The 21,650-nt window shown below is 34.1% G+C and overlaps 3 protein-coding genes and 1 non-coding gene across 5 annotated transcripts; 2 read left to right on the top strand and 2 right to left on the bottom strand.

The window, feature by feature from the left end:
* Positions 1-393: 393 nt before the first annotated feature.
* LOC109213631 lies at positions 394-711 on the bottom strand. Its single transcript, XM_019377446.1, has one exon. The coding sequence runs from the start codon at positions 709-711 to the stop codon at positions 394-396; it is 318 nt and encodes a 105-aa protein (XP_019232991.1).
* A 3,758-nt stretch (positions 712-4,469) lies between these two features.
* LOC109213635 lies at positions 4,470-7,404 on the top strand. The gene is made up of 4 exons (XM_019377451.1): positions 4,470-4,670; positions 5,406-5,533; positions 5,748-5,818; positions 7,224-7,404. The coding sequence occupies exons 1-4, from the start codon at positions 4,499-4,501 to the stop codon at positions 7,285-7,287; spliced, it is 435 nt and encodes a 144-aa protein (XP_019232996.1). The 5' UTR covers positions 4,470-4,498; the 3' UTR covers positions 7,288-7,404.
* An 8,193-nt stretch (positions 7,405-15,597) lies between these two features.
* On the top strand, positions 15,598-15,669 carry TRNAQ-UUG. The gene has a single exon. It is a non-coding gene; the product is annotated as a tRNA-Gln (tRNA).
* Positions 15,670-16,994: 1,325 nt separating this feature from the next.
* Positions 16,995-20,438, bottom strand: LOC109213634 (polyubiquitin-like). Of its 2 annotated transcripts, XM_019377450.1 has the most exons (3): positions 20,244-20,438; positions 19,735-19,793; positions 16,995-18,235 (listed from the first exon to the last, which is right to left on the bottom strand). In XM_019377450.1, exons 2-3 carry the CDS (start codon positions 19,786-19,788, stop codon positions 17,327-17,329), a joined length of 963 nt encoding a protein of 320 aa, XP_019232995.1. In that variant the 5' UTR covers positions 19,789-19,793; positions 20,244-20,438; the 3' UTR covers positions 16,995-17,326. The 2 variants fall into 2 exon arrangements, with proteins under 2 accessions (XP_019232995.1, XP_019232994.1); XM_019377449.1 differs by lacking the exon at positions 20,244-20,438 and having other exon boundaries at positions 19,735-19,940.
* Positions 20,439-21,650: the final 1,212 nt, after the last annotated feature.

The raw sequence follows: 21,650 nt of genomic DNA, 5'->3' as shown, positions 1-21,650 counted from the left end.
GGGACGATATCCCGGGAGATCCCCGTTTGCTATCTCTGTGTATTGAATTATATTATTTCTGTGATTTTGTTCCTTATCGACTGTTAGTATTTTAATTATACTGTCATATTTCGTATTGTTTTACCTTGATTTATACATATGATCAGTAGGGCCGTTACCTTCCTCGTCACTACTCGACCGAGGTTAGGCTTGGCACTTACTGGGTGCCGCTGTGATATACTCATGCCCTATCCTGCACATGTTTTTCGTTTGCTAGAACTACTGCCCTGCTTCTATTTCTGCCTGTACTTCCACTAATATTGTTGTTTGTTCTGCTACTACCACTCTCACTTGAGCTAGAAAATCTCTTCTTCCACCAGTCTTTTTCCAAACTCTTTGAAGAGTTTCACACTCTTAAGGCTTAGGGGAAACTTTATTAGTTGTATTTGCTGAATTCTTCTTTTTCTTCTTTGGTCTCAAAGGAACAGGGGAAACCATATTGAGAAACATCCCTCCATTATCAATATTTTTACTTCTCATCATCTTGTCTTTCTTAATTTGATTGTTATTCTTCTTATTCATGTTGCTACTCTCTTGCCTCTTTATCTTCACACTATGCTGCACAACTTGGTTTTTCTCCTTATTGATTTGAGATTCAAAGGCTATAGTAGGTTGGTCAACAAGATCCTTTAAATAAAGCTCAAAGCAAGATTCAGGCATGTTCTTGACCATTTCCATGAGTTCCCATTGGCCTCTAGCTATGGCTTGAGCTTTAGAACTCGGCGAAAGTGACCAATAATTTATACTATGATGAAATGTGACTTATTGGAGAGCTATTTTGCCATAAGGGTGGTGATGAAGCACCAGATTCAACACCACCATATTCATGTTCTTCCATTTCTTGAACTTTGAATTGAATCCCTTCTCCACCATCATTGTTAGTCCAATTCCCAAACTTTTGTATTACTTGAAAACCAAAATTTAGGGGCTCCTAATTGTCATTGGGTGTTTGTTTTCTTGGATCAAACATGACTATTATAGGGAGGAAATGAGGTGAAGAGAAAGAGGGAAGATAGGAACAAGTGGAAAAATCATGAAAGTGTATGTATGAAGGAGAGGAAGGTATGTGTCATTGATGTGTGTTTGGTCCATTTTTCACTTTCCTTTTCAACAAAGTTCTATTGGTGCTTGTCTCATCTTTTGTTTGTAATGTTAGGTCCTCACTCAAGTGTGATTTCATTGAGTTGGTAAGTTTTTCCTTCAGCCTTTCTTTGTCTTTTGCAGTCTCTCTTGGTAAAGATCAAAATTTAGATGTTCACTCTTTCAAAGTTTATCCATCTTTGATCTTTTTGAATCTGATGTATGTTCTCTGGTTTAGTGAGTTATTTGTGATATTTGGTTATCGCACTTGTTCTGTTGGTAATCGCAATCTGGTGAGTATATTGTTTTGAATAATTTCTTGCTAGAACTTTTATATGCATGCCAGTAATTGTGCATGTTTTACACATGCATTATATTTTTTTTGTTGAATTTTATCTTTTGCTAACAATTAATCAGTTCATTATTACACAGTCTTGCTGAAAATCTAAGCTATACTTTTTTGGTAAATAACTGTAGCTATAAATGCAATTCTAGAAAGGAAGAGACATAACAAGGAAAGAGTAAGGATGGGTGATCTGTGGTTGCTGCTAATATAGGTTGGCTATGATTGCTTCACTAGCTTGTGCTTCTATCTCTTGTTGTGGAAAGAATTAAAATTTGAATCAGTAGTATAAGGATTCTTAATTTTTCGTTTTCACTAGTTACACTAGTGTTGTCATGATCATAGCTCATTCTTTTGCTCAATTGTCCATTAAATGAGATGGACAGTATAGCCCCAATTGCGAAACATGAATTCCTGGTGGTGAATGGTGAATCATGTAACATTGCACTGGCATGAGAGGCTCAGTGTTTGATTGTAATTAATTATGTGAAACATTTAATTATAAATAATAAAATAAATTATTAATAACTGTGTAATAAATAAAGATATTATAAAAATTTAGATAACTAGATTCTTAAACTCAATGCTTATAAATATCGTCAAGAAACTAATAGGAGAAAGTTTTATAGCTAGCTTCCTACTGAGTTTCTTCTCCAGCTCCTTAACATGGCAGACAGGGAATTTGCAGAAAGCTTTTCTCAGCCTCCAACTCGTTGGATGAGTAGTTCTTCCCATTCCAATTGAGTATGTCCACCACCATAAATGCCAGAATTGGGTCAATGACCTGATTCTGGCAGATGTAAGTCATATGATAACATCTTTTATCAGACGCTCATATTCTAAATCTATTTATATTACAATGGTTTTACTACAAATTTTTTCGGTACTTCATCAAAGTTTCAACTGAACTTACGTGAATTTATATTTTCATTTTTTATAACCGATGGTTTCACTCTTGAACTTTTTATTTTGGTCAGGTCATATTCAATATGACAAATTTGTATATGTCTAAATATTGTTAATCTCTCCATACAAAAAATTTAACACAACATACAAAACACAAGGTTTCAAAATGTACATAATTTGTCGGTTGAGTATAAAATAAATAACATTCTTAATATTACATTAAAATATATTTAAACGATAATACTGAAACTATTCTGGAAAACTATTTTCAAATAAAATAATTATTTGACTCTCAAAAAAGTATAATAGATACGTGTAACACTATCTTTCTCTAAGTTTTGATTAGAAGCATATCTTGGTCAAGGATCCAATTACTATGTAATGGTTCCAAGTGATGGTGATACGAAGTTAACAACATGTTGGAATTCTCTTGAAAAGTTACAACTGAAAGAATAAAAATAGGGGAAAGGAATTTTAAGGACAAGAGAATTTCTCTCGATTGGTAGTCATAGGCCTCGCTTGATAATTTTATAAACACCAAAGTGACCTATATAAGGATGAAGAGTCATTCCTAATTATAGATCTGATGCATTTTAATTTCCCTCCCCCCTCAAGAGTGATAAACACGGAGATATTCATGGGAGAGTGTGAATATCATGAAAATTTATTAGAAAATATAATTTTGAGGATTAAACTTTGAATCCATAATTATCGCTAAGAAATTTTGACCCCAAGTCCCTTTTCTTCTCCGTAAACACATTGAATTTGAGTTTTCTTAATTCAGAATTACCATGGTAACCATTTAGATCAGAAACAAAAAAAAAAAAAAAAAAAAAAAAAAAAACGGAAACAATATAACAAAATTTAATAGAAAGTTTGTTAATTAAATGTACGATGCCGCTAGAAATTTTATTCTCTTCCTTAAAGTGATATGTTAAGTCATTGGTATAATACTTACATGTAGAAGCTTCCAAAATTAAATTGAATTATGTGCTCACTAATGCATGTTCATGACACAAGTTCAAGCGCAGTAGAACAAAGAAGGCACAACCTTTCTTAGAAAAAAATCAACGTAAAATAATTGTCACTTACCAAAAGTTTATTTCGAAATTTTGGCTACCGAAGACCCAACGATACTGACTTGATGAGACCAACAATGAGTAATAAGGCAGCCAAATTTGGTATTCCGATGGGTAAGATCTTTTACCCAAGCAACCATACACTATTGGCTATCTTTTCCGTTTTTCTTTCATAGTAGTTGTTCCCTACTTCTCTCTTTACATGTTTTTTATTTGTTGATGAAGTGATGAGAATAACACTAAAACATCGAAATAACAACAAACCATGGCATTGATCACGTCCACATTAAGATTATGGAGTATTCTCTATAAGTTACATTCACAAATTGCATAAATATATAACATCAGAAAATCAAAGGCAACATAAACACATAAAAAAATAAGGGCGTAAAATCCAAACTAAATTAAACGCTAATCAGAGAAATCAAGTTTGTACATATATGAGAGTTTTATGCTATGTAAATAGAACTGAACTTACAATTCGACATCGGCGGAGATAGATATTGCTAAGGATTTAGCCGTAAAATATATGGAGGGATAGTAGTAGCGATGAAAATCTAAAGTAAAATTGGGAAAAACTATGAGAAGAAGATGATTAATGATTTTTTTTAATTAATGAAAAAATATGACTGTTTGGCAAATAAGTGGTAATAGGACAAACCTGTCGGGTTAACAGAGAAGATCAAGACTGGCGAAAGTGCCATCACATTTGAATTTTATAAATAGTGAAATGAAACAGTGCAACTGTTGGGTATGCAGCGTGTGGTTTTTTCTTCTTCTTCAATTTAATTGGATAAGGGTAAATTAGTAATCTGACCTTTTAGTTAGGAGCTTCCTATTTTTAATATAATATAGATAGATAATTGACCTATTCTTGTAAGCTTAAACGCTTCTTACACGTGCTTGTGTTTCTTGGCTGAAAATTAATTTTGCATTAACTTAACAGGCGATCAAATGTAAGGATTTAAATGACCTTTCTTCTTCCTTTATGAAATAAAAATATAAATTTGTAATGGCTGCAACTACATGCATGATATTGCATTAATTACTCATGTGTATTTTGTGCTTGTTTCTTTCTTATGGGGTTATTGTTAATCTTCATAGGAATTGTGGTTTTTGCCATGGACATGTCATGAAAAATAAAGAATTGCTTCTCTCTTTCACCATGAGGAGTACATTAGAATCCGGATCTCTCATCCTTGTCCCAGATAAAGAAACTAACGGTACCATATGCAAATGTACAATTTATATTGACATAATTTACAATCTGACATTAAGTATTTATTGTGATAATGATTAGTCTCATGACTCTCATCTTCCATACACAAGGCCTTCTCCATTAAAAAAACTATCAATTTCAAGTGAGCTACAATGTTTATGCATTTAAATATGTAGAAATAGACAAGAAGTGAGAATTTCAATCAGAAGAGCAAAGTATTGTGTCGAATGTAGTCAACAAATGGGGTTGGCACTTAAGGTACTTTTTGATCTAATCTTAGTCTTAATGATACTAACTTTTTAGCAGAATCTTCTCTTCTTACCAAAATAGTACTTTAATCATGAACTGCTATTGTTTGATGTTGATCTTCAACCAGCCTTTGGCTTAACAACTAGGAAGATACGGGTGAACAAGGAGAAAAATATTATCCTTTACTGCAGAGGAGATATATGATATAACTTTAATTTAGGTACAAAATCTTGCTGTCAATAAAATTCAACCTAACAACATCTAATGGTTATGCTATCGTTAAAGTTAACAAATTTCTACATGTTTACTACAGGATTGAACCTGCAAAAAAAGTTTCTTTTTCAAAGGAGTCCCGGCCAATACTGAATATTCAAACTTGGTTTACTCATGAACTGCTCAAAACCTAAGCTAAATAATTATTTGCGCGAACATCTAGAATACTGTATATTCTGCCATGTGTTGAATTGAAACATTCTTCATTCTCTCACAGCACCAACCTCAACTGACATTGGCGAAGGCAACAAAAGAAAGAACCCTTTAGTTGTGCCGATGAAGAAAATCTTTTGTTGCTCCAATGAAGTAGTGGAATTACCAACTGGACAGGGTAAATCATTGAAGGTGAAAACAGAACTGGAGCCAACGATGGAATGAAATGGTTACCAATAAATTGCCGTTTGTTACTCTTTCTATAAAAAATATATTTAACACCTTTTTCTCAATCACTCTGTTATGCGAAGTTACGTATAAGATGCAACTCTTGACATTGGTATCATAGAAACTTCAAGGTTTAAATGGCTTTGACGTGCTGTCTTGTTCGTAAAAATATTTGCAGGTAAAGCAAGTCTCTGCTGCTGCTCACTTTTGGCTTTCTGGCTTGTACATACTGTTGAGCTATAACTTAAGGTAAATATGTAGCTTATTTGCTAATCTCTCTTTTTAAACTTAGTGCATAATCTCTATCAGCGTCCTTTATTTGTTGGGGATATTCTGAAATACTAATAAAGTGCAACTCTTTCATATAGATAAAATTTTAAGACTGCCCTTGAAAAATACTTGTTTAGCAATGGTGTAAAAAGAATGCGATAAAATTGCATGATTTCTATTCCGATGTAGGTTATCGGATAATCTTGAGTTATCCTTCTGGTTAGGGGGTGCTGGTGCCACTAATTTTTTTTTTTTAATAAGTTAATGTATTATTAACAAGAATGTACCAAGAAGGTACACAAGGGTACAACAGAGCGGACATCACCTATAAATAGTCCCTTATTACATATTTCGTAGCAGATTCAAAAATTCTAAGTACTGATCCTTACTATCTGATAAACATGTATTACACTAGTAACATAGATCACACAATCATAAGTTCTTAGTTCTAGAAGTGTGACTCTGTATATTCTCAAAACGAGCTCTATTTCTTTCACTCTAAATGATCCGGATGCACAAAGGGGTGGTCCTCCCAAGCTGCCTTTGGAACGTTGCCATCGTTTGTTCCTGCCAGCTATCCATTAGGTTCCTGATATATGAAGGCATAGTTATAGTGACACCACAAAGATTCAAAACGAGCGCCCAACATTGCTTAGCAACTTTGCAGTGAACAAAAAGATGGTTAACTGATTCCAAAGATAGGAGGGGGCATAAATCTTACCTTCCTAAGATACATATGAAAATTGTTACCTTTTAAAAACAAAAAAAAATACATATAAAAATTAACAGAGTATTGTGAATGCGTATAAAAGTTATTACCACTGTACAGATGCGGTAAAAAATGTCTTAATATTGTTGCATTGGTGTCAAGATTTTCTGAGGTCTTCGGTATAGTTCATTAATTTAAGCCTACCCTTGAAGAATACTTGTTTAGTAACTGCTGTAAAAGAGTGCATCAAATTGCATGATTTCTATTGTGAAGTAGGTTGTGGGATAATATTGAATTATCCCTGGTTGGGGGAGGAACTACTGGTGAAACTGATTATTTGATGCAAAATTTTAATTGCCAAATTGTTTTTGCTGCTGCATCCTCCTTTGTGTTCTCTTTGAGCATGTAAATTAATGATTCCATTCTTTTCAGAGATTACTGATTTAGTTGTTTTCTTTTAGCTATTGAAGTTCTCTATGTGCTTGTGCTTTGCTCTCTTATTACATCTTTTTTGACTTTTTATTTCGCTCTGTATGATTTTGAATATTTGATGGACACAGATCTGACTTTTTTATATATTTTCATTCATATTTTCGTGTTGTACTCTTAGCATGTATTTGATTATTTCATCTCACATGTACGTATGTTCTACATGGATACGCACATTATTAACAGTAAGTGCCATCAAGACAAAAATAGTTATGGGGAGGAGAAGAACTTTAATGCAGCCAAAAATTAGATGACACCCTGAATTCTAAAACTGTGAAATGTGGTAATTTTTTTTGTTTGTTTTATGTTGGTATGCCTATTGTTTATTTATAACAAACTTTAATTTATTATAGTATTCCTCTTCATAGCTTTTCTGGCTATTTCTTTGTCTCTGCTATACAAATATAGTTTCCCCTCTTTACTGTCTTCAATTGGATAATGGTGCGAGCTTTGCTGAGATTTTTACTTGAATTTGGAATTTTTAAGTTGAAACTTATGATCTTTATTTAACTTGTATCGGTTTAATTTTCATGGGAATGCTTTATTGATCTGACAAAGATAGTGATTCTCCTTAAATTTTCTCCCTATACTCTTTCAAGGACTCAGGTTCATGATTTTTTTTAGTCTTTCTTTTTTTAGGTGGGTGTTAAGAGTTTACAAAGCTCTATTTTAAAATAGGTTCATATCAAATGGTTAATGTATCTACTGGGCTATCTTGGAATTTATAATAGTCTTATCTATCAATTTTAGGTCAGTTTAGAAGTTCAACTGAAAATTGAGAAAAATAGTAATTCTCTGAAGCAATAAATTAATCTTCCTGTTATGGTAAAAAAATATTTGCACACTATCACCTATTTTATCTAATGCTGTCACGATCCGAATTTCCCACCCTCGAGAGTCGTGATGGCGCCTACTAATGTGAGCTAGGCAAGCCAATTATTTGAATAATTTACTTTTTTACCCATTTTATATCCTTTAACAGTTAAGAAGAAATGACATTTAAACAGCGGAATTAACGTAAACGGAAGAAAAACAATAAGCTACCTGAACATGAATATCCAATACAATTGTTTGAGTCTCGACTACCCAGAACTGGTGTCACAATTTCACAGACGGTCTAAGAATACTATAAGTAAAGGGGCTGAAAGAAATAAATACAACACTGTCTCTAGAAATGTATGAAAGAAACAGGAATAGTAGATAGAAGGAGACGCCAAGGCCTGCGGACGCCTGCAGGACTGCCTCGGGTCGCCTGATGAGCAAGAATCAGCAAACCAACTGCGGTCTGAAGTCTACAAGACTGGGGTCTGCACAGTAGAGTGCAGAGTGTAGTATCAGCACAACCTACCCCATGTACTGGTATGTGCCTAGCCTAACCTCGGCGAAGTAGTGACGAGGCTAGGACCAGACTACTGTCACACCTCCTTTTTTCACACCTACCCCGAAGGATAATGTATAAGGGAGTTTTTCCATTTAAAGTGACATTATTCGAAATGAGATTATTTATTTGTTTTTAGAGTCGCCACTTGGGATAGGATTGGCTTTTGGTGTCCCAAGTCACCGGTTTAACTTGAATCCCAAATCGAGGAAAATTTCGACTTCCCAATTGGAGTCTGCGAACCAGAAATTCTGAATAAGGAATTCTGTTGACCCGAGGGAAGGTGTTAGGCAACCCCGGATCCCGTGGTTCTAGCACGGTCGCTTAAATCATCATAAATGGCTAAAATCTAATTTTTATACATGCTCCAACCTATAGTGCAAGTTTAAGATTATTTACCGCTTTTTAGTTAATTTTTAAGAAAGTGAACGTCGTTTAAAAACGTGTTTTTGGATCACGTCACATGAAATGCACCCGGATCCTCGACACATTCTTATTCAACGTTTTGGGATTTGGATTTGGGTTGCATGAAATGCACATCCGTATTTAAGAAGGTAAAATTATTAAAGCGCGCCTAAAGCGACTAACGGGTTATTATCTTTGCGGAGGGCCGTGGAATTCGCTAAACAGCACGCCCCGAATTCTAAGTATTTTTAATTAAGCAATTAATGAGGGCCCCGCGATTTGTGCATTTTGTTGGGCGAGGCTCATCTCAATTTATTATTTAAAGGGCAAACCTAAAGCAACTACGATTTTCTATTTAATATGTCTCTAACAAAGACCTAATTAATTAGTGTTATAAAATTCGGGCTTCAAGTTCAAGTCCGGATCCAAACAAAAGGAAGAACCTTTTAATTTGAACCCGCTACCTAACTTAAAGCCCACAACCTACCATTTAAATACTAACAAACCAGTTGCCATTTCAGTCTTGGGCCCAATGAGCCCAAGCCATATGATGCATGCACGGCCCAAATCGGACAAGGCAGACCAGGCTGCGTAGGAGAGATCGAGGGATCGAATCCCTGAAGCCGGGCAGGCCATGGGATTGCTTACAAATTTGCCCATCATTAATTAGACTTTCTGATTTTAAGGCAAGGCAGTGTTGAAATCATATTACTAACAAAGTAGTTCTAGAATACACCGATCTAAAACTGATCACCCAGGCCACCTGTTATGATTAATGTGTTAATTTTGTAATCCTAGACCTAACTGAAACGTGCAGGAACCTTTATTTGTAAAGTCAGACTTTCTCCTTTAATTTCCAATTATCAGAATAGACATGGAACGAAGCACTCAAAACGCAGCCTCATTTTACTCCATGGAAGTTCAACACAGTCGAAAACAGACCCTAAAACAATCTTATTTGATTACAGATTGAAGTGAAAACAACTACCAAAGGTTTATCTCATGGTTGACTTACTTTTCAAACAGATTTATGAAACAATTGACAGGAAAGGCGAACTAACTCTAACTATTCCATTAACCTCACATGAAACAATTTATAACTAGTACTCAACTCAAAAAGCTCTCATGCATCTGAGACCTAAGAATTAACGGTCCAGCTAATACAAAATCAGTTTTCAGTCCAGTACAGTCCCACATATAGATCAAACCAGTCCAAACAGTTGGTCTAGTTACAACTAAACATGAATAACTAAGCTAAATATTAACAGCTAACAGCAATTCTAAGTAAACTCAGGTGAACAATAAGCAATTCTTCAGCATTTATTCCACAGGTTATTCATACACGCGAGTCAAACTTCCAGATCATTAGGGGTAATGAAAGTGTACCTGGTATTTAAATCGCAATAGAAGGAAGAAGTATCAGTAGCAGTAACAAGCAGGGATCAGATGACAGCCCAGTAATGAACTCGATAATCCAGGAAGTGTTCAAAGTAAGATAGAATCAGGAAATCAACTATAGGCGACTTGAAAAGACCCAAATAGACTTGAAATTGAGCCCAGAAGCTCCAGAAAACCCTCAGCACTTAAAACACCCAAAACAACTTGAATAAACCGCAAACTACTTGCAAATGCTTTAACTCTCGAACATAGAACAGAAAACAGAGAAATTCGAGCTGTTTCTGATCCTAAATGATCAATGTAACAGTAATTTCTTCTTTTTGATTTTTTGTTGTTTTTCTGAAAATTTGAGAAGACTAAGATCTAAGGGAGTTTGGATTTGAAATTCAAATTTCAGATCTGGGAAGCTTGGAGAATATTTTTGGGGGGGGATTTTTTGGGGTTCCAAACTTGTGAATTAAGGCACTAGGCCTGCTTTTTATAGGCAAAACTTAGGGCAGCCTTCAGGTTTTCATTTACACCCTAGGTCCCTCTTTTATTTTCAGATTTTAGCTATTTAGTCCTTTAGTTCATGCCTTGTTGGCCAAGTAACACTTCCAAGTCCCTGAATTCCAAATTAGGACCCCATCTAGAAGGTTCTAGTGGTTTCCAATTTTAATTACTGCATTATTCTCTATTTTGAAATATCTATACTACCCTTGAATTAATCTTCTAATTACTAACCCATGTTAACTAGCCCCAGCCCCTTTTACCTTGGTCAAAAATTGACCATGGTTAAACAAATTCTGGAGTATTTAGCTATATCCAAACAATTCCTAAAATTGAATTAATCAATCTAACTAATTCTAATTGGGGCTGGAAATTAATTCTAATCAACACTATAACCTAAGACTATTTTATCAATGAACAATAAATGGACAATTCGACAATTCAAACATGAAAATGCATTGAACAAAATCAAATAATAAAAATGAAACTATACTGTAAAAATAGAAGATGAGCAGAACCAAATAAAATGTAAAGAAAATAATCACAAAACATGGAATAAAAATCAAACAGACAATCAAACAAAAAACTAACAATATAATCAGGATCCTGAAACAAAAACCTAACTCAAACATAGAACACTAATTACTGCCACCAAAATATAAAATAAAAATAAAAATAAAGCATAGATTAATCAGAAAACTAATTTTAAAATCAATGAATTCAAATAAAAGATGAAAGAAAGGAAATCTTACCTATGTAAGGCTTGAGCAGGGGCTGGGCTTAGATTCGAGCCTCGGAATGATGTTANTGATGCATGTACGGCCCAAATCGGACAAGGCAGACCAGGCTGCGCAGGAGAGATCGAGGGATCGAATCCCTGAAGCCGGGCAGGCCATGGGATTGCTTACAAATTTGCCCATCATTAATTAGACTTTCTGATTTTAAGGCAAGGCAGTGTTGAAATCATATTACTAACAAAGTAGTTCCAGAATACACCGATCTAAAACTGATCACCCAGGCCACCTGTTACGATTAATGTGTTAATTTTGTAATCCTAGACCTAACTGAAACGTGCAGGAACCTTTATTTGTAAAGTCAGGCTTTCTCCTTTAATTTCCAATTATCAGAATAGAAATGGAACGAAGCACTCAAAACGCAGCCTCATTTTACTCCATGGAAGTTCAACACAGTCGAAAACAGACCCTAAAACAATCTTATTTGATTACAGATTGAAGTGAAAACAACTACCAAAGGTTTATCTCATGGTTGACTTACTTTTCAAACAGATTTATGAAACAATTGACAGGAAATCAGCACGAACTAACTCAAACTATTCCATTAACCTAACATGAAACTATTTATAGTACTGAACTCAAAAAGCTCTCATGTATCTGAGACCTAAGAATTAACGGTCGAGCTAATACAAAATCAGTTTTCAGCCCAGTACAGTCCCACATATAGATCAAACCAGTCCAAATAGTTGGTCTAGTTACAACTAAACATGAATAACTAAGCTAAATATTAACAGCTAACAGCAATAACATTTAAACATCTTCAGATAACAACACAACAATAATAAAATAACGAGTCTTTAAATGAATGCGGAAGTCTTTTAAAACATAAATAACTGAAATCCCAAAATGCGGAAGCTTAATATTTCACTACCCAAGACTGGAGTCGTTGTCTCACGAACCACTAAAGAGTACTACAAACAAGTCTGAATAGAAAAATACATAATGTCTGTCTCGGTACAATGAAAACAAACAGAAAATATGGAAAGGGACTTCAGCCTGCGAGCGCCAGCTAGGCTACCTCGTAAGTCCCTGGACTGAAGAAGGCTCCCGATCAACTACAGTTGTGGTCCAAGAGCTTCTCTGGTACCGTGATCTGTGCAAAAAGCACAGAAGTGTAGCATCAGCACAACCGACCCCATGTGCTGGTAAGTGCCTGGCCTAACCCCGGCGAAGTAGTGACGAGGCTAGACAGGACTACCAAGTCAACCTGTGCAGTTCAATATATATATATATATATATATGCAATAAAGGAAAGAATACCGAAATTAAACAGTTAACTAGGGAGGGAAGTTTGAATTGCCAGCAGGTTAAGTATGAACATCAGAGACCAGGCGGCCTACTTCAGCGGATGCCTATACCAGCGTGGAAGTTGGAGCGCATTACTATGGACTTCGTAGTTGGGTTACCGCGGACCTTGCGGAAGGTTGATTCAGTGTGGGTCATTGTGGATAGATTGACCAAGTCGGCCCATTTCATTCCAGTGGCGACTACTTATACAGCAGAGAGGTATGCTCAGATCTATATTCAGGAGATAGTCCGATTGCATGGTGTGCCGGTGTCCATCATATCAGACAGAGGCCCTCAGTTCACTTCCCATTTCTGGAAAGCCGTGCAGAGCGAGTTGGGGACTCGTGTAGAGCTTAGCACAGTATTCCATCCTCAGACCGACGGACAGTCGGAGAGGACGGTGCAGATTTTGGAGGATATGCTTAGAGCATGTGCGATTGATTTTGGAGGGCAGTGGGATCAGTTCTTGCCTTTAGCAGAGTTCGCATACAACAACAACTATCAGTCCAGCATAGAGATGGCTCCGTATGAGGCTTTATATGGTCGACGATGCCGCTCTCCCATCGGGTTGTTTGAGCCTGGCGAGGCTAAGTTACTTGGNGCAAATGTGCTATTTTTATATTTTTTATGAATTATATCAAGTAAAATGCACACAAAATGCAAACAAACACAAAAATCATGCAATTAGATTCTAAAAATAATAAAAGGAAAAATCCTAATTTTACGAATTTTATAGGAATAATTCAAGCAAGGCAAAAATCACGTGCTCACAACCTTTAGTGTGAAAATTCTATATACATCTTGAGGGGTCTTAGGCAAAAAAAATTCTAATTGGATTTGACGAATATATTATTTAAAAAAATTAAGTTATCATAGTTAGTATGAAATGTACTATATATGTACGTGCTTCATGTTATTTTTTAAAAAAAATTATTTTTCTGATATAAAAGTTTCTATATTCCTTATTATCTAGATCTTCTATTTTTGATATTTTTTCCTTTTTCCTTACTTCTAGTATAGTTATTGTTACATAGTTGGAAGGGATTTTGCAAATCTTAATTGATTTTAAAGTCTAAATATTAGGAATTTCTACATTATTCTAATAAGGAAAGATTTTAATAATCAAATTCTAGTTGAGTCCGATGTCCCAAAATTTAGGAAAATAGTTAAATGACTATTCTGTCTAGTGTGAAATTGATTTTTAAAGGGTAAAAAAGGCGAACGACATTTCGCTAAAGGCCTTCGTGCTTTTAATACCTTATTATTATGTGTATGAGTATAATCTTTTAAAAATTTAATAAATAATATTAACTAACATATTTGAGTTATAAAATAAAATTTAAAAAAAATATAAGCTCTTGAAATGATAAATATTGATCCTATTTAGTTAAAAAAAATAACGGATGACCTAGCTAAGCATGGAAACAATTCAGATAATTTTAAAAGCTTAATGATCTATTACGTATCCGCCTCATTTATTTTAACATTGTATGAAAATGATTGTTTCAGGCACTGTGTATTCTAGACAGGTCAACTAAATAAAATTGCGACGGATAAATTATGTAGCTAAGAAAACTCCTTAATTCGCTCAATAAAAAATAACGACAAATGATCAAAAACTACATCCAATTCAAGGTCATTAGTTATAATATTCTTAATATCATTAACTGAATATAAAGAAGAATAGAGATCGTATTTTGATCTTCTTGCAACATTGCTACTAAATTTAGTTATTATTACCATCTTCTAAATAACACGATCGTTAAGAAATTATAAAAAATTTATCAAATTTAATTTATATTTAAAAGATTAGATAGAAGAAGTAGAAGTGATAAAAAAAGAAAGTGGTCAAGACACGTTACCTTTTTATGCATGGAAGGGTTTCTTCTTATGTAGAAAAGAATAAGTAGTCCTAAAAAGGCCTAACAAAATCTTATACTAAATCGTGGAAGCAAATATTTATATAATGATAGTTAATTACTAAAACTTAATGTAGCAATTGAATCGGATGTCTTTAATATATTGCTCTTATGCCTTTTTGAAATCTTGAAATTGTATTCAAATAAGGAAATGTTATTAACATCTTGAAATTGTATTCGAATAAGGAAATGTTTGATAGTAAAAATTATTAGTTAATTTTAAAATCCTAAATATTAGAAAAATAATAAATGACTATTTTGTCTAGTATAAACTCTATTTTAAAAGGGTAAAAAAGGCGAACTACATTTCGCTAAGGGTGTTCGTGCTTTTAATATAGTATAGATATAGATATAGATATAGATTATTAACTTGTTTAACTAATTTCGATAGAATTTGCATGAATTTAATTGCTTAATTTATATATAAGACATAATTGGTGATAAATTAGCAGAAAGGGTTTTCTTAAATAATTTTTATGTATAATTCTTGATAAATTAAATATTTAAAATAATTGAGGGTATTTTAATAAACTTATCATTTACAGTACACTACGATACAGTCAAACCAAACAACAAAATGTTATTTAACAACAACAAACAATACAATCTATCCAAATATTGTATTCATAAAACGATACGATACAATACAATACGGTACAATACGATACATTATAAAACAATGGGGAACAGTGATCCAAACAGAGTGTAAATATTTCGTGCTTAGAAGGAACTTTGAAATTTGACTATTATCAATGTTAGGGTTCTACTTCTTGATTAAGAGATTTTGATATTTGCCGCATTACGGCGATAATGGAAGTTCGTTAGGTGTTAGTCACGATTTGACAAATTCTATTTATAAATTGAAACACTGTTGCAATCCTGATGTATAAGGTTCTATGGTGTAGTGGTTAGCACTCTGGACTTTGAATCCAGCGACCTGGGTTCGACTCCCGGTAGGACCTTCTCCATGTGTTTTTACATTTTTTTTTCTCTTAACTGCCTATCAAAGCAACAAGTTATACAAAAAAGAAAAGGAGGTAAGTTGCTTGTAACTTTTGCTTACTTTTAATATATTTTCCTTTTGTTTCAGCATTGATTGTAGACTATCATTATGTAGTTGTACCCACATTGCAAACAACAACAATAAGAAATACGGTGCACTCCGAAATAAGTTGGAGTCGACTATATGATTTTTTACTAACCGTAGTTTTTTATTTGAATTCATCTCACGCCAATATTATACAAAATATATATAAGAAAAAAAGATACTATAAGTTCTCTATATCTCCTGAGATTCTTTTTGTAAACATTTGAATAAAGACTCTAGAGTCTAGATTATCAACTCCTCTGTTTATTGTTTCATTCAATTGCAATTCTTCCTCTGTTTTTGTGTTCTATTTATGTTTTAGAATTAGAAGGCGAGCCTTGGTGTAACTGGTAAAGTTGTTGCCATTCGACCAAGAGGTCACGGGTTCAAGCCATGAAAACAGCCTCTTGCAGAATTGCAGGGTAAGACTGCGTACAATAGACCCTTGTGGTTCAGCCCTTCCCGGGACCCCGCACATAGTGGAGCTTAGTGCACCGGGCTGTTTTTTTTTTTAAAAAAAAAAATTGTTTTAGAATTTGGTTTAGGAGTAACATGTTTCTTTTATGCTGTGAGGGTGGGGTGTACTTCAGTGACTAGACATAGACAGGGGAAGGAGAATTTTGATTAAATATGTAATAGTATACGTATTTTTTAATTTTTTTATTGCTTATTTTCTTCTAGCTTTTGAGCTTTCTTGTGTTTTATGAAAAATAAAAAAGAAGTATTTAATTCAAGAACAATAATTATAAAAACAGATATTAATTGTATGAACATCAAAATTGAAAAAATTAACAATTAAGTGAAATATTTTATTGTTTAAACTACTTCAACGCTTTGATGTGCCACTTAAGGGAGGCAAATTACTCATTTAGAACATAGCTTCAGGGCTTAAGCGCACCTCAAGTAAATCTTTGGAACGACACTGCAAATAACCACTAGGAGTATATAATACTCTAGTCTTAAATTATCAAATCCTTCAACTTCAAGAATCAAGTCTGCAAATCTATCGGACATCAGATAAAAAATTGGAACGACACTGAGAAGATTAGTATGCGCCCTGCTCAAGAATAAAACACAAGTTGAAAAATGATCCAAATTTAAATTTAAAAAAGTCTACAGACTTGTGAGGAAACTTCAGATAAACTCAAACATCAAAAGTTCAAAACTAACTATATAAGTACAGTCAGACCTCTCTATGACAGCATCCTTATATAACAACACTTTACTATAAAAGTCAAGTTTTTTCAGAACTAAATTTCATTTTCTGTTATAATATATGGTTTCTATAACAGCAATTCACTATAACATCCACAAATATCTGGAACAAACGAGGTTGTTATAGAGAGGTTCGACAGTATTTATAAGATAACCAAAGGGCAGAGAGAAAACAATCTTAATATATGGATACAAGCATGTTGTGTTCTCAAACTACTAACTTGAACATACAGTTCTGTTTCCTCAAATAAAACCACATCTCTTTCAATGGTGAATTCCCAAAACCAGAAGCAAAACATGGTTAAATAGTAACAACATCAATGCGCGCGAACGTGCTTTTTCCATAAAGCCAAACGAATTGTGGAGTTTTTCTGGATATTATAGCTGGCTAAATTCCTGGAATCTTGTAAAACTTTTCCCTCAAAATCTAGACTCTGAATATGCATTGGTATTCCAGCCTTGTCAAGAATCTTCAACTTCAGGTCTCTCACCAGGTCCGTTGGGAGCGCGTCCAGGGTCATACTTCCACCATTCGACTTAATGAATACTTGAATAAACGGAGACATCAACACGAACCTGGATTTTTGTTCAACATTATACGACAATAGCATCTTTGAATCCTCGAGTTTCTTACCTTCGTACAACAAAGTACAAACGCCAAGTGAGTAGCCAAGTTGTCTCTCGAGCAGAGTTTTAAGATCATTAACTGTGTGCCATACCTTGACTTCTAGTTCTGAAATTTTCCCACAAGGCATCTTCACTGAAGCCAACAACTTTTCGCTTCTAACAAACAAAATATGCAACGTTGATTCAGATGGAACTTTGAGAAAACCTAAGGTCTTGTCATCTTCTAGCAACTTCCCATTGTAGACTAGAGCATATTGATAAAAACGAATACCATGTTTGGTTCCAATCAAGTCCTTGATATCCCGGATTCTGTCAATACTCTTTGCTTCAAACACGTCGGTTATCTCAGAATGTGGTATAGTAACAAACAACCTAAGCGACTCTGAACTCTTAACGTAAACATCGATACTAGAGTTCTGGTGAATGCCAAAATGAACAAGCTTTTGATCATCCTTGATCTGATTACCAGCGAAAACGAGCTCCTGACGATATTCCTGTACACCTTCTTTGTGATATAACAATGTTTTGACAGATTTAATAGTATCCGATTTCTTAACCTTTAAAGGTACTGTTTTAATGACCTTCACATATATATCCATCTGCAACAAGATAACAAAAGAAACAATCTGTAATTATAATAATGCAGCAACAACTACATTTAAGAAGGCAGAGAGGCTGTTTCCGGTAGACTCTCGTTCAGGAAAGTTAAAGGGACGGGGCAATGACAAGCAAACCAATTAGAACCGTTCTGGCACGGTTTGCAGACACATATAGAAAGAAATCTGTTATGTTGAATTACTAAAAGATGTATCAGAGTACACATTATAATGAGTCTAAATTTGTGACTTTTGTCCAGTAACTTTCTAGAGATTCACTAGTTTTGTTCATTAGGTAATTGTTATACTGCACTGGCTCCAAGTAATCAATAAATCAAAAGATCACTAATTATAACAAGCCACAAAAATATATGTTAGACGCCCTTAAGGGTTGACTGAGTTGGTTGTGCGAGTGGTTTCCCAACCTGGGATCGATTCTCCTCACCAACAATCTTCTCAATCAGAGCTCGTCGCACCAGATTTGCCTAGTGCAGTTTACATCTCATGTGTGGTTTACGAGCTATTGCATAGTGAGCAGAGGTTACCTAGTACGCACCCGAAGGGTAGCGACGGTAGATTTTTCTGGAAATTTTCCAAAAAAATAAAAAATATATGTTGACCTCAAAACTACTTATTTTGATCAGTATATGTTGAGGTAAAACTTCCAATTAATTTATAAATCAATACAACAACAATACTGCTTTGTAGGAGAAAACTAATGTATGTTGGATGATTCAGACTCTTTCAACTTCAATCTTTTAGTCAGGCAAACCTCAGTAAATCAAGCATACAAGGAATTGAATGTACAATATACTACTTTTTTTTTTTTTTTTTTTCTTTTCATATTTGTGTTATGTGATCTCCTCAAGTTTCAAAATTTTAAGTCTATTCCTGCATCCCTATACACACACGTCACCATTTTGTTATATATAAACAAATAGAGATACTCGACATCTGTGCTGGTGGCAGGTACAAGATAGAGACTTGCATCCCGTGTTCATACCAAACAATTTAACCTTAACAGTTACAAATTAAAGTGAGAATACATATAATTCAATCATGATTAAGTGATAAATATGCATATGAAAAACATTTATCTTGCATTCGTTAGGGTAAAAACGGATCGATTTATGCTATAATTTATACCTTCTCTTAAAAAAGAAATACCATCTTAATACAAGAAAAACTTTTTTTGTTGGTATAACCATATGGTATCCAATACCGAGCAGCACCGCATAAAGATTAAAGGCCAAACGCTCCCTATCAAGAATTTTTCTATTTTTAGGGATCGAACTCAAGACATCTACTCAAGACATCTGGTTAAGGACAGAGGATAGAGGAACAATTTGTAACACAAGAATAACCGACTCCCATTTTCCAATATTTTTCTTTAACTATCTCAGAATGACCAAAAGAACCCCAAACCAAACAAAAATTCTCTGATTTTCTATCCAATAAAAATAACGTGATAAATATTTAATTGTATATAAAAGTAAACTAACCTCTTCTTCTCCATTGGGATTAGCCTTTTGCTCAGATGAATTTTCGATAGCCATTAGTTCTGCCATTAAGGAATTGTGAAATTTGAGATTGATTATCCCTTTATAATAATGAATAAAAAATAGAGTTACTCATGAAGTAATCTGTTGTGGATTTTATTTAAATCTTAACTTAATCCCATCACGATTGCGCAGCCTAATGCTTGGGAACTACTCCCTCCGATTCTTTTGAAATGTGTTTAAAATTTTTTTATGGGGTTGATCGTGCACGAAATTTAAGAAATAAATAAAAAAATTGAAATTTATAATCATTAGTAACATTTTATAAGTATTTGTGTGCCTATAAAATTATGTAACGGTTGAATCAGAGGTCTCGGGTTTGAGCTTTAGGTACGAAACTGCTTTTGTTAGGGATCGTTGAAGGATTGCATATAGATGTTCGTAACATGCAGCGGAAGACGTTTTTGTGTTTAAAATTTATTTACATGTCAAAGATCGGATCTAAGACATACCTGGTGAAGAGAGTCTCGATTCAAAATTTCTTCGATAGGGCGAAGACTCTATGAGTATCCACACGAGACCGGTCCTATCAACTCTTTGATCATTGAAACCCGTGAACTCATTTAATAAAAAATAAGTGTTGATTTTTTTCTCAAAAATCTCAACTCAAAGGTAGAAGAACAAGAAACACTTTTCTTTGTAATTGTATTTCTCTCTTGAATTTGTATTGTACTCTCACTTTCACAAAGCTATTTTTCTTCTAAAAAAAATTACGATAAATTTTCTCTATCACCATTTATATAGCATTACCTATAAACCCTTTTCCTATTTGATTGAGGTAATGAGTTATTTAGGAAAACTGAGAATTTTTTGCCAAATTCCAAATCTTTTAAAGCAGTACCACCTACCAATTCAAATATACAACAACCAATCAATCCACCATGCTAACCAATCAATCCGCCATTTCAACCAATCAATCCACCATTGCAACTAATCAAATCCATAAAATGCAAAACATAAATATTTGTAACTAAAACATCCAAAAAGAGTTAAACATTCTGGCACCATTCAATCTAGTCTAAAATATTACAATCATAGTCAAGTGTAAATATTACCAAGTCTAAACATCCAACTACAACAAATAATAATGTCTCAAACATCATAACCATAATAAACTAAAACTCATTATCCCCGCCATCCTTGCCATTCAAAGGACCAAATGGACGTCCGCTCATAAATTTCTCCACTAGACTCTGCAATTTGTTAAAATTTACGCGATCTTCTTTCCGTTCCTCCTTCAACTTCTTTTTGTAATGCTTCCACCTCTTCGTGATCTTGCGAATAACTCGCATCACCAGACAACAATGTCGTAGAACGACCTACAAAATATCGTGATCCAAGACCGTAGGTTCTACATTTCTTTGCGCCACCAACCACCTGCGTCCATATTGAAGCTACATCATTGAGTGACACTTGGGTTGAGCTACCATCCTCAGAATCAGGCTGACTTTGACGCCATTCCTCAAAACGTTGTTAATAGGCTTCCTGAAATTAAAATGGAGTCAAACCGATACTTGAAGAAATTAAAATGTACGTTTCACAGTTTTTTGATGAAGAAATTTTCTATTCTTAATTGAAGGTGCATTTCAGTTTCTCTGAAACAGGTCCAGTACTTCACATTTTTTACTCTTAATCATTGTGAAGTAAAGTGACCTCAATACATATTTAGACAGAATATTAAACCCTTTTAAAACATCAGCAGAGATGTCTTTACTAAGGTTAGTACATGGACAATCATATTATCCACTTAGCTTCTTAAGGCTTAACAAAACACATAATGACTGAGAAACTAAGAGAATAGTGACTGACTTTACAAACACATCATAGTCGAGAAGTAAGCATTCATATAAGTAGAGTTT

The sequence above is a fragment of the Nicotiana attenuata genome, unplaced genomic scaffold (genome assembly GCF_001879085.1).
Source record: "Nicotiana attenuata strain UT unplaced genomic scaffold, NIATTr2, whole genome shotgun sequence".
Lineage (NCBI taxonomy): Eukaryota > Viridiplantae > Streptophyta > Magnoliopsida > Solanales > Solanaceae > Nicotiana > Nicotiana attenuata.
Note: the sequence above shows the minus strand (reverse complement) of the source record. Positions and strands in the feature narration are given on the sequence as shown.